Source organism: Athene noctua, chromosome 3, assembly GCF_965140245.1.
Source record: "Athene noctua chromosome 3, bAthNoc1.hap1.1, whole genome shotgun sequence".
NCBI classification, from domain to species: domain Eukaryota; kingdom Metazoa; phylum Chordata; class Aves; order Strigiformes; family Strigidae; genus Athene; species Athene noctua.
The window spans coordinates 49,101,315-49,119,639 of record NC_134039.1 but is presented as its reverse complement, the minus strand read 5'-3'; the positions used below and the strand labels follow the sequence as shown (position 1 = coordinate 49,119,639).

Sequence of the window (18,325 nt, the reverse complement as noted above, 5' to 3'; positions counted from 1 at the left end):
GGACAAGAGAGTTATGGGTTACCATGCTGCAGGGTCTGACCCATGGCTATGGGAAGGAAAAGCAGCAGTGAGGAGTTCTGAGGAGCATGCCTACAACTATATGGTATTTTTGCCTTGAAATTCAGTCAGAATACTCGAAGGTTCTCCTGCTAGAGATTTTTAAATAAGAAACTAAGCAAGACTAGCAATCCAAAGAGAGAAAGCTCTGCTTTTTGCTTTGAAAGGTTAAGAGGAAACAAAAGAAGAAGGGAAGGTAATTGTTGTGAAACACAATATTGCCTGAACATCTCCCTGTTGGGAAGAATTGCTTTTGGAGAGTCTCCAGTTGCCCAGATGAGGCATTTCCGTTTACATCCTTATCTGAAAGAACAAGAAATGAAGTTACAAGCTTACTTTGTCAAGACAGGCATGAGAAATGACATACACAAATGAAGAAAAGCAGATATTTCCACTTTTTTTATGTATAATTAGCTGCATGTGTATCATTAAACCCAAGATGCTAACCAAGTCTGCAGCATACCTATTTCTTTTCACACTGGCAGGGCCTGAAAGATAGTAAAAAAATGATCCTGGGGAACTGCACAAAGGTACAGAATTAGCACATAAGAAAAAGACCCTGGCAGAGCCAAGCTGGGGAAAAGTACTAAACCAAGGAAAATTGCTTTTGGAGCAAAGGAATTCAATGAAAGTGCCAAACCCCACCCCTAGCAAGCTAGAAGAGAAGGGGATCTCCCAGCTGATGCAGCAGCAGGAAACTGGCAGCTGGTGGCAAGAGTCCTCTCCACACTAGCAATGTGAAGGTCCACTCCTGGCCTCAGCTAGCCTGACTGTGTTGAGCAGTCCATAACTGGCATCTGAGATGGAAATGCTAAGGCCATAGAATGCAGAAGAGTTAAATAAAAGAAAAAGGTTTTACTCAAAATGGTGAAAATTCGGGAGCTTGTCAATTAGGATAGCAACTCCTGTCTGGCACACGTAAGGCTTAAAGGAGAATACATGAATGTACCTCTAGACTGCCTTTTTTTTTTTTTTTTTTTTTTTTAAATCAGTTGTTAATAATAACACAAGCATAAAGTACACTTCTTTAATGCAAAAAAATCAATAATATCATGCCAGTTCCTATTGAGAGGGAGTGGGAGGAGCAAGGAATCTCAAAGGAAGTTAAGATTATTTCAAAAGAGAAAAAAACACTAGCCTGAGTTCTGTTGAATGATGTAAGAGTGAAAGAACCAAGATGTCTATGATGTATAAGAATATTGATTATTCCCAAAGAAACTGTATTTAAGTGAGGCAACCACTCTCATCAGTGGGAGCCTAAATTAGTGCCCAAATCTGTCTTATAAAGACATCAGCAGACAAAAAGATTCCTCTGCTCAAACCAGGAAAAGAGAAAACACTGACTTCCAACTCGATAAATGCGTAATAGAGCTACCAAAATAGAAACATTTTACTCATATGAGAAAAACAGGTATTACCCAGCACAGATTTGAATGAGAAGCAAATCTACAGGGTGGGGGTGGGGAGATTATTATAAATATTTGAGTTTCATACGTTTTGAACAATGTGGCCCCATACAGAACAGAAAAATGCATTATATAAATTTGATTTCAATATTCTTCTCTTTTCCCACTACTGACCTTGTTGTATTAGTATCTTACTCTTTCATGCTTCTGGAAAATAAAATACTAATTGATTTTGAGCTATGATGACTAATAATCAAACACTTCTGATTTTTTCAAGGGAGACTGGTACAAATAGTTTCATTCACATACATACGTGTTGCCAGCTGCACAGCAATGGCCATTAAATGTTTCACAGTACCCAAGCTAAAAAACAGAAGCTTCTTATTTGCACACATATAATGCTACTATGATGTTGGAAGTTTCCACCAAAAAAACCTGAGCTACAATCCCAGACCAAGCCTTTTTACACAAAGAAAAATTATCAAACGTAACAGTTTTTTTTTAATTAAGTTATTTTTAGAATCTAAGATATGTTCATCTCTGAAGAGGGAAAGTGTCTTCCCTAGATAGGTTTTCACATAGCTGCTTTAATAATCACAGAGGACTTGGAGTAAGATGCAAGTAGTGTTTTAAAGTTCTGAGCAATAAAACCAAGGACTACAAGGATTTACAGTAACATAAAATGCACACTGCTCTAACAGGCAAATCAACTTCACAAGTGTGACATGTGAGTGCAGCCCTGAAAAAACACATGCTGCTATTTGTACTTCATCACATACAACAGTCTCTGGCATCTAAAGCATAGGCAGAAATAGCTTACAAAAGACATTAAACAACAAAACTCATCCTGGATATCAGTCCTGAATATCCTTGTCAGTTGTTCTCACTAAGGTAGAGCACACACTGACCCAGGAGGGACTCCTCTGAGCGGTTAGCAGAAATGCAAAACAATTATACCCCACAATAACTTTAGCACTTCACTTAGGAAAAATCATCCTTTTAGCAATTAAAAAAAAAAAAGGAAAATAGAAAACAAGAACCTATCTTCCTAGCAGGAGCACAGCATGGGACACGTAAGGATTTTAACTGAAAGAGCCCCTACACCTTTCTGGATTCAGAGTTCTTTGTTGCCTGACAGTAAATTGGAAGGACGGTCATATTTAAAAGTAAAAACATCAGACTGTGTCTCTGGAAGGCTGCAGCTGAGCCCCTGAATGAATAAGAAGGAAAGCACATTACCTTTAGCAAGTCTCCTCAGGATTTGACAGCGGCATTTAAAAGAGACAGCTATCATTCTCGCTGCCTGCCTCCCCTGGTAAAGTGCGCTCAGGGCTCTGCTCGGGTGAATGCAGCAGAAGCCTGTGAATTCCTCCTCCCGCACATACCAGGCGAAAGGTAGCCCCAGTGGGGAGTGACAAAGCTTAATTCCTCTTGGCTGATGCAAAGATCAGCTCCGTGTCATCCGGCAAAGCTGTGTCATTCACTACTATCACCACCACCACCTGCATGGGAAGATGAAGGGCTTAAAAAGCAGTATTTCTTTAAAAACTAGAAAGCATCCAACTGCACACACAGACGCAGATATTAGAGGGAGCCGTTCCCCGGTCTCTCGCATTCCCTGACTGTGCAGGGACTAATGGTTGCTGTGCCAGGCAAAGGGCCCTTGTGCTTCGGCAGACGTGGCAGTTTTTCTCCTCTTTCCTCACATCTTTCCTTTCCCTCGTGATAAATAGGACAAAACCAACAGGAATCCTACTTCTGTAAGAGAAGGAGCCTATTTCAAATGGAAAATATTATAATCAAAGCCTATTAAAGGTCTAATCTTACAGATCGGTAGGGAAGAAGAAAAGAAAAAGCCCGATTTTATCACCAGGAAAGCTTTTTGACAATTGTAGACAAATGTATTACAGCCGTTGAAGCACAGACCACAGGGGGAGGGAGAGAGTCGGAGGGAAGTGATGGATTATTGTGTGTGGGCAGGACCGCTAAGCATTTGATCACACCAAAATAAATAAAATGATGCTCCATAGAAAACACACAGTGAATCAGGTTTTCTCCCCTCCCTAGAGAAGAGAGCAGCTTTTAGTACACCTGAGTTTATTCCACCAAACACTGCACCATTTGTAGTAAGATTTTGTAAGATTTCTTCAGCCCACCAGGAATTTTATGTCCTCTTATGGCTATTCAGACAGCAAATTAACCTGCTTTTACAATTCATTCAGAAAATGATGAAGTGGAGCACACACTTAAGCGAGAGCTCCATCCTACCTTCATGCAGCCAAAAAATTACTGAAAGACAAAACTCCACACCAACCAATCAAATCAAAACAAGCCATATAAAGTCTGCCAAGTCAGATTTATGCACAAAACCCAAGTACTGCATCAGACACTCTCCTTTAAAACAACAGATAATTATTTCTTTGTCAAGACTTCCGCTTCACTTCGGTGATATATTTAAAACTGTCTTCATATACTCTGTCCCATTCACTTGCTTTGATTACAAAATTGCTCAGTTAATCTTCTGCCATCTTTTATCCATCACTATATTTAATGTTATGGTCCACCGTTAGGGCATACATCTTCTACCATCAGCTACAGAAAGCTGGGAGGAGGTACAGACAGCTTTCACACTTGGAGCTCTTTCTCTCTCCCTGCCTGCTTCGCGCTGCATCAGCAGTTCCGTGCTTCCCGTATACCAACTCACTACTATAGTGATTGTTTTTCTTAATTTTGTTTTATTGGTACAGCAACACCAGTATTTCCAAGGCCAAGGTGAAACATTCCATCAGCACAACTGCAATTGCCCAGACAAGCCCTGTGAAAACAGATTTTATTTCGTTGTCATTAAAACCAGATAGGGGTAATCAAGTCATCTGTTCGCCAACCTTGTTATCACTTCTTGTAGCGGCTGTTGTACCAAACAGCTGTAAAATCCAAACAGTAGAAAAGCAGACGCACCTGAAGCTGTGAGCTGATCACTCCAGCCCTGTAACCGCAGACCTCCAGCCAGGGATGGACAGGGTGTGCAAGGAGGGGTGAAACCAGGGAAAGAAGGTGGAGGTTTAAGCCAGTGTAGTTCAGCGGTCCAGAAGGAAAATGGAAAATCTTGGGACTCTCCTGGAGGGGAACGAGGATAGGAGTTGTGATTCTCAACCCCATAAAGATGAAACCAAGAGAAAAGTGGCTCGCGCTCTGCCAATACCGCCAATAAGCTTTTTGAGAAGAAAATTTGCCACCAGTGTTTCTTGCTACCTCTTGATCAGGTTACAAGACTTCACACCAATAATACCAATCAATACTACCCTGTATCTGATTTCCTTTCTCCCTGTTCCACTGGAAAAGCTGTTCCAGAGACCATGACAAGGCTATGGCCTCAGCACACAGACCCTGCTCAAAGCTCTTTCATGTTTGAGATACTGAAACTGCCCTGAACTTGATGCTCCGTTTCTGCAGACCTGCATCAAGAACCCTTATTACTGTCTTTTCATCTGCCAGATGCCTGTCCTTGATGCCGTAAATCTTATTGTGCCCAGACCCATTTAAACACCTCCCCTTCCTCAAGGGTAACCAGAAGATACTGCAAGACGATAATTTAGCTGCCCTAATATTTGTTCTTTGATTCTTTCCAGTTAATACAGACAAGAATGATTGAGTAGAGTGTGGGGTCAGCACTGTCTACATCAGGCAGACAGGTCTCCACTCGCACCTCTTTGGAGACAGACCTTGCTGTATCACCTGCCAGCATCAGAGCCAGGTGAGCCTGTTCCTCCTGCCCTCCGAGAGGTGTTTTTGGTGAGCAGCTCTCCACTCAAGAGTCCACTTTTGTCTTCTCTCTTTCAGAGTGTAATTTTGACATCCTTGAGGACTTCTGCTGTGCAGAGAATGGAAAGAGGATGTATCTACACCATGAGAAAGAACTGCTTACTACTTGCCTTTGTGATCTGACTCCACAACTTAACCTCCTTCAGCCCCCTTGGTAGAAGCATCAACAAAGAGCACTTACAGAACTAGGAGGCTGCAAAAAACAAACTTTGGGAGAAAAAACAAGCCTTTGTGTAAAGACATGCTAAACCCCAATGGGATTATGTAAAAATGTATAAAACTGTACTAATGATACAGAAATTGTGATATATATGCAAAACCAGCTGCAGACATGGTCAGATAAAGCTTTACTAACATACAAAAGGTGTAGTTCTTGATCCAAAAATATCATTGTATTGTTTACTACTTCTAGATTACTGATACATGCACTAATAGCTTCTGAAGCACAGCAACAGTCACTTCCAACCAAGTCAATAGGATTACTTTTTGCATAAGTTTCTTCGGACAGTTTTTCTGCCCTTGCCAAAGGTGGTTACGTTCAGATTTGAATTCCTCCAAAATACTTTGTAAGACAAAGATTTTGTACTTCAAGTACAGAACTGAATGTAATGATATATCATATTCACTGCAGGTTTTTTCCTGGGTTTTGGTAGTTCAAGAAAAGCAATCCAGTTACTGGAACAATTTCTAAAATACTCACTCATGATGCTCATGGTTTTACCCCCTTCTTGCAGGACAGCAGTCACCAGGATTGACAGAACTGTTCTTGCCCAAAGTCCTGCCTCTGAAAGGAATTTAAGTATATCTTCTTAACTGTTCAGAATATTTTTTTTTAACCAAATTAAGAATTTTGTGATTATTAAATGCCTCAACTTCCCAAAAGTCAGCCATCATTTTCTGAGGTGTCAGTCATTCAGCTCTGCAGACACAACTGGTTGTTCAGAAGAAAAAATGGGGCAGTAGTTAAAAAAAAAAAAAGGGGGGGAGGGGAGGTGGGAGGAATGGTAGGTGATGTAATATTAGGAAATCAAAAACCTTCAGGCATACTGAAAACATTTATACTCTATATAACACAGGTTAAAGTCTTTACTAATTACATTACTTCCTTATTAATTGAGGTACAATTTTTATTACTATTTTCTCTGGGCACATCTGTACAAATATTTTTTCATTTTGATCCTTTTGGACAGCAGCATGAATTTCTATCACTTTTATTGCTGCACTCATTCCTTTTTTCAGGAGTTATTTATAAACTCCAGGATATATATAACACACAAATATTTTTTCAACCGAATTTGTATTCATAAATACTCAATAGAAGGTCACTAGATGAAAGAAGTTTGTATTTCTATATGATAAGACAGGCAGTATAATATACGTATCCTATTTAACACTATCTTCTGGTTAATCTTCTCAGATCACATTAGCTCAAAAAAATTAATCAAAAAAAGTTAAGAGATATTACACTTCTCTGCTGGATAAAAATAATATGTGATGAAATTTCTCTAAAATGAAGATTATAACCTTTATATGGTGTGACATTTAGATACAATCAGGAAATTTCTGTGAAAATACAGTATTCAATCAAGAATACAAATTCTGCAAAATATCAAATCACGTTTGGGGAAAACAATTAAGTTTGCCAAAAATACATTTTTTAATCCAGAAAACATAACTCTAATATTCACACCCTTCCATTTCATAGAAATGACTACACACATAAGATAATTCATGGTCAAATTCTACTCACACTGCATCAAATGTTTTCCTTCACATACTGACTGAGCAGCATCTTAAAAACAGTTACACCCCTTTCCCATCTTTTACTTCACAGGGGACTTGTCCACATGAGCTGCCATAATAGTTTTTGGATGTCACATGGTCCTGTTTTCTTTACAGGTTAAGTTTCTGTGTCACCACTCTGAAGGGGGTGCACCACAGATTACTCACTTGGTCAAAGCAAAGTACACCAAAGACCTAGACCTTTAAAGAAAGCCAACCCATGGGCTTCAGTGAAGACAGCAGTATACTCAAACTACAGCTTCAATAAAACATTAAGGCGACCAGAAAGGCATACATATATCAAATATTTCATATGTTAGGAAGACACAATGATATCTAGTGAATCCACCGCATAAGAAAATTGAAAGGAAATATTATGAAGTCTGAATGCATTAAGATTGTGTACAACTCAGTACTTTGTTCCATCATTTTAAAAGACACCGTTGGCACCTCCCACATTATTCAAATAAAAAGTCAGATTTTTAAGCAAAACCAGAATTAATTTAGCTCAGAAAATAGCAAATGACTGTATAGATACTTCTGTTTTGAAAACTGAAACGTTTCCACTATTGTATTTAATACATCCTCAAGAACTAGCAACAAAACCAAGAATTTCAATATTAACAAAATAAAATTTGAACATTTTTCATCCCAAAGAGAAGAGCCGTATTCCCATGCAGCAGCACACTCAATCAATCCAGCATTTTGCAGTGGATACTGCTCTATTACAAAGATACCCCTTCACAACCCGGAGAGGGAATAAAAAAGGAAGTGCAATAAAACCACCCTGTTATTCCCCAGCCCTCGGATTATCAACACAGACAATTTGTCATCTTTGCATAATTTGGAGGGTCTTGTAAATTTACGTTTTTATTATATCAACTACAGCAGCTATTTTCTAGCTATATTAACCACCTTTTCAAAACTGCCTGGCAATTTCACACGACATTGCAGCATAAGGCTTTACAGGTCATTAAAAGTCATAAAAGGTGCTCTGGCTTCAGAGGATCATTGCTGGGAAACATTTCACGTAGAAGGTGCAGTATGTTGGAAAGCAAGGATATGCGTGTGCTGAAAGTGGTAACAGATGATGAGAATAAATCTGTTAAAGATCTGAGTTCATGCCAAAACATCATTGCTGTAGCACCATGCAAATATGGTAGCTTCATTGCCTAGAAATAGATTAGTAAAAAATAATCCAGGGGCTTTCTGGATAGAAAAAAATTCCTAACTTACTGGCTCCAAGCAACATTAGCCTTTTTGAACTGGCAGACATTAAACAACTGGTGGTAAATCAGTCAATATTGCCACATTCTGAGATGGCTTTTTGTGAAAGTTTTTTATAATACAGCAAAGAATCACATTTTAATTGTGTTGTTTTGTTGTTTGTTTGTTTGTTTGTTTTTTAAAGTCTGATTTAACAATATATTTTATAAAATTTATAGTGTAGCATTAAAGGAAACTAAATACATACGCCTTTTCTATATGAAAATAACTCTCCAGTACACACTACTCTCGAGCATAACGTAAGGAACAGCATTCCCTACATTATCCTTTAGAGCAATCCCACGCCAGAGCTTCACAGAAATGCTTTATCTTACCAGTCCATATCAATTACTGGCAAAAATTAAAACTGTTCTTTTCAGTGAAACTGCATTGATATACAAAGGTTAAGAGATGTTTCTTACTGGAGAATCTGTCCTCAAAACACCTTTGAGATGTAGCACAGCTCTGGTTTTTCATTCCTAACCTCATTTCAGCTGCTGGCAAAACAGGCTGTTCAGCTTTTCCCGGTCTTTTCTAGCTCCAAATCTTTGTTTAAAAATAATTAGGGACTTAAGAGAATTATCAAAGATATGAAGATGCCGCATGTACCACAAGAATTAGAACCTTTTAGTAGCACAAGTATGTTACAGTGTCTCAAAGGTAATTTCAAGCCATTTCAAGCATAGCCACAACTAGCTGAGATTTAATTCTGAAAGAAGTCTCTTCACGAAACCAATAGCTTGTGAACCATTTCAGGTATCCCTCCATTCTTCACTATGTACCTGTGTCTGTACCCTTTCTTTGGTTTGGTTTACAATGACAGAAGAGACTGCTTACCTTCTGGAGCATTACTAATAATTTGTCCTTTATCTTTTGAACTGCCAATTAGTAAAGAACCTACAATTTTTCAAAATGTAATCACAACCACAGCCAAGGTGGTCTGTCTGCCCTTCCGGCAGAAGCAGCAATGAAAGGACTAGGTACCACAAATGGCACTGCACCTTCCAGGATGCCTGTAGATCTCATGAAGGGAAACACGTAACAGTGCTGTTCAATGAACACAATCAGCCCAGCATGGGCTCCGGCCAGCAACATGCATATAATTACAGGCTCTGGGGTATCTCAAAACTAAAGGATGACTCTGTAGCTTCCACATGCTGCACTACATGGTTAAAGACTCCTGTAATTACAAGTTCTATAAGGCTTTGTACTTTGTAGAGGTTTTTTCAATTAGTCAAAATTATGACCTTCCTATTGCTACATCAGTCTTTCACAAAACAAATCCAAGCATTTCAAAATTACCATTCTGGAAGCGGGGACAATCTCTTACACTTAGCAGAAAACAGCTGTTTTTACTCTCATTTAAAAACAAAGTAAGATTATGATTCCACTGAAACCACTTGAACAAAAGTGGAATAATTATACCTCTCTCTAGCTATACTGCTTTCTTTCCATATTTTTAGCAACCTATTTAGCAGCCGTGAAATTGGAATATCACACTAGAAAATGTGTATTTGGAGGGATGAGTCTAGAATATATTGCAAGGTCATTTAATCTACTCCAAGACTTTTTCAGGAATTAATAAATTTTTATGCGCAAGTCTTTATATGCAAGATACCATCAAAAAGGATGGCAATGGAATATTATAGCTCTAGAGATGCAGGACAAAGAAGGGATGGCACAAGCAAAGTTTCAACCGGCAATACCTCCAAGCCTTTGCAAGATGAAGGGAAACGCTGATTCACTGATACAGTTGTATTCCTAACCATATATTGTGCTTCCTGTGCAAGCTGCAGGAAGACACGGTAGCAGTTGCTTTTCCAAAACAGAGTGGGTTTCTACACTGAATTAGGTCACACACTGGATGTTTGTCTGCAGTATGAGCAACAGCCAGCCAACTGGCACCAATCACTAAACCTTCCCAGGCCACATTGACTATTTCATCCCAGAAGCAGAACTGGTGTGCCTGAAAACCAAAGATAAATGGAAAATCCAGAAAAACAGATCAGATATAAAGGAACAGGGAAAAACAACCAACAGGAAAAAGACAAAAAAATTTCAGTTTGAACAATGGGTGCTGACTCTCCTGATTACAGCATGTTTGTTGGATAGAACTGTTAACTTGCTAGCAGGTTCACATTTTACTACAATTCCCAGACTGGCACAGCACTGGCCTGTCCCTATGCAAACCATGCTCCACAGTGACACCAGACACACAAGGGGTTACCACCCTGGAAGCAGAGGTGTAGGTACTGAGCAACCTTTAGATGAAGTCTGACAATTCCCTAACAGGAATGGTGTGATCCTAGTGTCAACGTGGGCTTGTGGTATAAACCTTGCAGTTTCCAGTTTGCTGATCTCTGCAAGAAGAAATTATCACTAACTTTTGATCTGTTTGTCTACAACATACTTGCACACTAGGTCTGTGTGTGCAGAACTTGCAAAGGCCTGGGGGTCATACTAGAGCACACTGCATCCCAGGCTTGCCCTGTGTACCTTCAGGGAGTTTTTCATTTTGTGATACAAAATCTGACTCGTTTGGAAATTTTGCCATCTTATAAGGACTGACAATTAGCCACCCTTAAGGAAGAATGAAAAGCACAATGATCTGTTACTGTAGTCTCGTTTAACACACAGGGAATAGGAAAGACATTGCAGAGCTGGGGTGAGGAAGCAAATCTTTCCGTCAAGTGACAAGATCCTTCTATGCTTCCCTGGATCCCTCTGCAGAATGAACACTCTTTGCTCCCCTCCTGTCATGTGGGAGCACTACACCTCACCAGTGCTGGTACAGCTGTGGCTGATGTTTTACAAGGCTGGTGCCAGTACTCTGTGACCTCCTGAGACCAGCAGTGCTGACGCCCTATAGACTGCCCTGGACTCAGTTTCTATTTCATGGCAACCTGTGACTCAATGATCAAGTCATTTCTTCTCGTTTTGTGTTCTGAAGTAAACTTTGTGGGAAAAATATGGGTTTAGCTGGCCTCAAATCTGAAGCGTAATCTACACTAGGTCTTCTCTGGTATCTTCTGAAACTATGCACTTATTTGAGAAGGCACATCCCTTAAATTTCCATGCGAATATATCCGCGTTCCTAGTCTCAGGAAGATGTCATATTGTGTATATCAGTGCATCACAGCATATGACCAGTATCATTGACACTTCTGTACAGCCTTTAAATCCCAAGTCTTTTTTAGGTGACGATTTTTGAAATGGAATTAATGAATAATTAAAGCATCTTGAATCACCACTTCAACTATAACTGCTTAAAAGGTATTTAAACCTCCGAGCAACAAACACAAATAGAAAATAAGACCTGAGACCTGTCGAGACTTATGTGCTCTTCCACTGAAATACTTACACCCTACCGGGGACTGCTGCACCACACAACATACTAGCCTAGCTCAAGACTCGAAAATAAAGTGAGTTAATCTGAATTAATTCTGTGTTACTACAACCAGACTCTGTCTGGCAGCTAAATGAGAGCTAGCTTGAGTACCTCCGAGTACTGAACACTGTAAAAAAATCCCTATGTGTGTTACCAAATACTTTTATCATCATGGTTTAGTGAAAAGACACACATTTAAGCATCCAAATACAAGACACAACAACGAGAAACACAGACCACACCTGCAATACCAGGGAGTGTATCCCAGAATACAATGACTCTAAAAATGGCTGAGCAGATCATTCAAGGTAAGTAAATCAACAGCAAATGTGACGACAGGCATAATGGCATCACTGCTTGTGTAAATGGGGGAAGACTGAGTACAAGTACCGAAAAGATAGCTACCTGCCTTGTGTAGGGAGACCTATATTAGAACCCAATATTCAACTCCAGTGCCTATGTGGGCTTTGCTTGGTTTAGATTTGTTTGGTTTTATAAGGTTGAAAAACTGGACACAGTGCAGAGAAGAGTGCCAAGAGTGATTTGAGCAATAAAAATGCCTCATGCAGTGCAAGACTCAGCAAGCATAGTATCGTACACAGTGCCGAAGAACTGTCATAGGAAGGATGTGTTGAGTGCTCAAGAACTCCATCACTTAATGGACAAGGGAGGCAATGAAAAGCTGCAGAGGAAAAACAAATAATTGGAACTCAGAGCCAGTAAAATTCAAACTAATCACCACCTTCTGATGGGAAGATCTACTGACAGATAAAACTATAAAAATGGTTCCCTGAAGAGCCACTGCCTGCCTACCTTTCTGGAATATGCATTTTTGCAAAACATCAATTACTGGACTTGCTGTAACAGTAACAGGCTGGATGCTGTATCCTGCTTACATGGGGCTAGCCAAACATCTTAGATGTCTTTTCTTGACTTAGAAAGTATACGAAGCAAAAGATGAGACTGCAATGGCCTCCTGCTGTCTGTATCTACTTTAAAACTATTGCTTTGAATAAAAGAAATAGACACAATTAAAAATGGGCTGGAAGAGTCTTCCAGCTATTTTCATCCTTAAAATACTAGTCAGGTTTGCACAACAGTGAGATTTATACAAATAAAATGTTATTGAAAGGTAGGACTACATACAGAACATGTTTTATTAAATATATTAGTACTCATATAAAAATCTTTTTATAATCATAATTCCTAATGTGTTAGAAAAACTGTCCCATTATGCTCCAAAACTGCTCCACATTCTCCAAGTGACAACACTTCAAGAGCAGGAAAACGCTTTGGTGTACCATCCTCACCCCTTTTGCTGTAAAAGAAGGGACAGGTTCTCCAGCAACAGATGGCAAACATGCATGTGCAAAGTAGCACAAAGCATTTACATCAGGAAAAGAGAATGTCTGTAACATGTCAATGGAAATGATCACTGTGCTTTGCTATCAGGAAACAATTAAGAAAACAAATGAAGGAAAGGTTCCTAGGCAAGGGGTTGAAGTATTTGTAACATAAGTCTCAAAAGCAAAAGGTTGATAACACCAAACTTGTTTTAGAGTCATTCCTCCAGGGATCATTGCTGCTTTAGTCGTGTACCCCTGCTATTTATCACACTTTTAATAGCTCCTTCTAAAATACTCTTCAAAAAAAGTTCAAAGCTTGGCCAGATAACATTAACACTTAAAGGTCTGTATACATATTTATCAGGTTTTTTTCCCCACTTTTTTTTTTTTTTTTTTTCCAGATCAGAGAAACCCTACAATCTCCTGAGGTAAACATGACATCATATACAATAATGATCAGTAACAAACTGGGAACAGCTCAATACTGAGGCAAAACAATGCATTCAAGAACAGCCCAACAGAAAACTAAAACATGCCAGTCAGCAAAACAAATGTTACTTTTGGAAAACCAAAAGGATAACTGAAAAAAACAAGGTGCCAGATATCTTCCTATAAAGAACAAATTCTTCCTGTATTACTGTAAACTTATCACTTGTAAACTATGCATTAGTGGTAACAAATAATTGTTTTAATTATTTTTCTAATACTCCAACATTTTTATACAAAAACCCTCTCACACATTTCTTTTGCACTGTCAGGTATGAATTAATAGCTTATCAACAGATATCAACCTTCAAGTTCTGTATCACATTGCCACTAACCAACCAGTAAATTTGCCTGGAACTTGCATATATTTTTTTAAAAACCACAAACAACTGCACCTTGAACTCCTGACGAGTTCAAAGCTCCCAGGCTGGCTTTAGGGGCTTGAGAAGAGTTAGAAGAGCCTGGGCTGGTCTGAACACCCCCTGCCAGCTGTCTGGGCTCAGAAAGGAGACAGATGGGCTGCACCAGCCACTGCCCACCTCTGTCACATCAGCACTGCTAACAAAGCTGCCACTTCACTTCATCGTGTCAGACTGTCAAACATCATCTTTTTGAAGGTGTTTCACATGGTTCAATAAATCTCAGTAAAAATTTCTTAACTCATTCAAATTTTTCCCTTATTTTTCCACACTTTTCTGCAACAATTGTGACCTTTCAAAATTTCCCTTAAAACTTGTCTCGTCTCCATAAATATCTGGGCTCTTCTAATGATTATCCATTGGATACAAATATGTTATATACATAAACTTATCTTTTCTCATAACCCAGGTCTGAATTCCCTATGCTGCTTTTTACTGAACCCTTTCTGTTTGTTCCTATGTTTCAATATGGGAAGCACCTGTAATTTAATTTAATAGTTTTGGTGCAGTCCAACAGATATTTAAGTAGGGGCAGTTACTTTCCTGCACCTGTGACGTCCTCTTAGTAGAGCTAACTTAATTGCCATTTGTTCACACATGCCAGCCCCTCTATGCACCACTGCCTTCCCAGCTTTCCATTCATAGCGTATCATCATATCTTGGATTATTTCCCCATAGATGCATTAACTTGCCAAGTCATACGATATTCTTCAGCATATTACACATTTCTAGTTGTTCTAAAGACTAAACACATCTCCACTCTTATTACTATGTAGGTCTCCTGAACTAATTTCATCTGCTAATTTTATCAACAGTTAACGAGGTTGTTAAGTCACTACTGCCTTCATTATCTTTGAGTCAACTCCTGGGGGTGTTTCTCAACTAATTCAGTTTGAGGTATTTTTCACTGTTAGATCATGAGCATTTAAAATTCACCAAACACTTCAAAAGACCCACAAACATCCTGAAGTATTGCATCAAGCACTAGTACTTCTTCCATTAACTTTGTATTATATTTCAAACCATGACAGAGTTTATTATTTACAAACCTATACTGCTTATTAACTGTGGTCGTGTTATCTTCAAAACCTGATATCTCCCTCTAAACTTTACTATTTATTCAATGAAATTTTATAGAAACCAGCATTAATTAAAGAGAAGATTGTGGCCAAAGGTACTTCTCTCTTTTTTTTTCCCGCCTCTTTTTAAGTGCACATATTAATGCATTCCATGGCACATCACTAGCTTTCTACTCAAATGTAATGTCAAACTCTACCTGGATGAGCACAAACAGGCTACATCTATAGATACCAGATATCAGTGTGTTCACAGCCAGAGACAGAAAGTTGGCAATACTGTATACTTGCATTTCTTTGTATTTGCTCGTGTCATAGGTTTTATGAAAACCATCTCGTACAGCAATTGCGATAAAGCACTTAGGTTTTTTTCCCCAACATACATTTAGGTTTGCATCACACCAGCTGCTGCACTTCAGCAATGAAAATAAACTTGGTACCACAAAGAGAAGGCAGTGTACAGGTTCTCTCTATGAACTTACTTGGAAAGAGCTACATAAACTTAATTGATCAAAAGGGAGTCACAAAAGGATAAAATATTTTGCAGAGGCATATGCTAATGGTACTGCACCAACCTTTAAGACCTGGTGCCTTACCGGAAAGGTCCATAAAACTGTTGAGGTGATGGAAATGCTCCTGAGCTGCCGCTTAGAATGCAGAAATGGGATGGTAACTGTGCCATTTATTTTTATTTATTTATTTATTTTAAAAATAAACCAAGGAAAAAGGGACCCGTTCATTTTAACATGAAATTAGAAAGCTGGCTGATAGAAATTCACGACCTATGAGAGCTTTAAGAGTCCAAGTTTCCACCCCCCGACCCCAGCTCCCCATTTCCGATCTCTCGGTTGCATCTGAACGCTCACAGTGCTGCTAATGGATAAAAATGAAAACAAATGTATGCAACAAATCACAGCGGGCTCCTGTGCCAGCTTCCCCCTTCTGATTCATCAGACCCAGATCTTCATACTGCTTCTAGGTATTAAAATCAATGTTCTGCCTCTTCATTATTGTCATTATTTCTCTTTCACTTCAGAAGTTTCCCTTCCTTCAGACTGCTGCCTGACCAGCTTGTCAGGACATATTTAAATCAATACTTTGTGCATACGCGTGTGTGTGTGCCGTGCATCTGGATGCCACCTCATTACCATCTGAATTCCTATCATTTCTGCCAGGGCACAAAAACATAGGGTAAAATAAGGGTAAAAATCACATCAAATAACAGAAGATTACAGCCATCTATCTCCATCTTTTAAAAATCTGAAGTAACTGCAGATTTTGCCATCAGCTCATTTCATACCTGATAAGAAAACCTAAATAAAGATTGAATGCAGCACTTGCCGTGATGCATGAAAACGCAATGCAGCTCAAGCAGAAGGCATTAAAGATTCATCCTCTACTTGGCCAGAACTGGACTTCAAGCTGCTAATGTCAACACTGTCTACCACACCTGGGGCTCACCTTCCAGGTCACAGGGAAAAACCCCCAAGGGTGCAGACTGTTAATAGAGAATTCAGGCATTTAGAGTTGGGTGAGTGGTAAAGTTACTCTTGGGGAGGACAAGCCCTACCGAGAGCAAATGCAACCGACACAGCCTGATTTACAGAACAATTGCTGTTGCTGGTTGAGCTCCAGGTCAGAGGAGCTCTGCGGGTACTGCAGTCTGGCAACAGGGATGTTTGCTTCTGCAGTACTGCCAAACACACGCTGGAAAAAACAGGTGAGGCTGCAGGAAGTTAAGATGCACAATCCTACTATAGTATAATGAAACAGAGTGTAAAAAAAAAAAAAAAAAAAAAATATATATATATATATATATAAATAGCAAATCTCTGCTTGCTTGCATTTGAGTATGAAAAGCCTCCAAAAAAGGAAGCATCTTCCTACAGCCTTAAGTTGGTTGTAACGTAGGTACCCACTGGACTCCCTCCCATAACAACATGCCTGTGTCTTGATTTTTTTCTTTTAATTAGAAGCACAGCATCCTCCTAAAAGAGATGTTTCGTTTATGCCAACTCATGTCTTACTAACATGAAGACGAGCCTACTGCTGCTAATGTCATTTTCACATGAGGCTTCAGTGAGGATGATAGATATTCTCCAAAACAAGAGTTTAGAAAAACCCTAAAATAATAATCCACATTTACACACTTACCCACACACAGAGGCACACATTTTCCACTGACATGCTCATTCCAGTCTGTTGCATTTTACCTCTGTTAATTATGATAAGGTGATGACCAAGGACTCTTCACTTGGGGTGTCTCTGAGTGGTGCACATGTAACAGCCCTTTCCTGGGTGCGTGGTGCTGCACTTTCTGCCAGCCTCTTCCTAGGCATTTTAAATTGACAGATTTGGGATGTGCCTGCAAATCTTTTCCCTGCCTTTTGCACAAAAATAGGGCAGATATTAGAAGGACTACTTGGAAACACCGAGTTTATTACTTCAAGATCGTATCACCAAAAGCAGAGAGGAAAAGTAAGCAGGTTTCATAAATTTTGAAGCAGTTAGTTTATATTTGTCTGTTCTTTCCTAGTCTGTTTTCACTGTTTCTGATAAAGACACATATAAACCTCAACTGCAAAATACAAAAACCCTTAAATAAAGTACCTGGGTCTCCTATCAACACTGAAATTTTTTTTTTTTTTTTTAAATAGAGCCTGGAAATAGGACCCTATATTGACAGTATCCCTTTAAGGTCTGAGCAGAAGTAAACTCAAGTTCCCCTATTCAGTTGCTTTCATAGGAACTACTGGCCCTTATTTTTGATGCAACATCTAGAAGACTGTATGAATAAACATATTCACTGATATTTTCCCTTAAAGGGTTGAGTTTATGAACTAAAGCTGTAATGCAATAGGCTCCAGAGCTGAGACTATTGTACGAAGTACAATAGATGTCTCATCCAGAATTTGTAGTTCTACATCCAGTTCTTGGCAGGATACAGAACCCAAAGGCCCCTGTTCTCTGTTTGAGCTCTTTAAGCCAAAGAGGACGAAGAAGAGGGGTAGGACCATATTGACCATATGGAGTCTGGACTTCAACCCCACAGAGAGCTGTAAACCAAGAGAAGACTACCCAACCACTCTGAGCAGAAACAGACAGAAGAGAAAATGGCAGAGAGGACTATAAAGGTTTGTTTTCTGATCAGAGGCATTAATATTCAGTTTATTCCACATGAAACATTTGTTTCAAGGGACTGAATAGCTCAGAAGGTTGACTTTGATTTTGGGAGGTTTTATGCGTAAACTGTCAGTTTGGATCCAGCTGAGAGAGG

At 39.2% G+C, this 18,325-nt stretch overlaps 1 protein-coding gene across 20 annotated transcripts in view; it reads right to left on the bottom strand.

Annotated features, from left to right (window-relative positions):
* Positions 1–18,325, bottom strand: part of GRIP1 (glutamate receptor interacting protein 1) — a 344,230-nt gene that overhangs the window by 163,765 nt on the left and 162,140 nt on the right. The window contains exon 1 of one of the 20 annotated variants that reach the window (XM_074902911.1): positions 2,703–2,845. The exons of the other annotated variants lie outside the window; for them this stretch is intronic. Coding sequence (XP_074759012.1) covers positions 2,703–2,757 — 55 coding nt within the window. The 5' untranslated portion in view covers positions 2,758–2,845. Of the gene's footprint in view, positions 1–2,702; positions 2,846–18,325 lie in introns of those variants that run through there. 20 annotated transcript variants of the gene reach the window in all.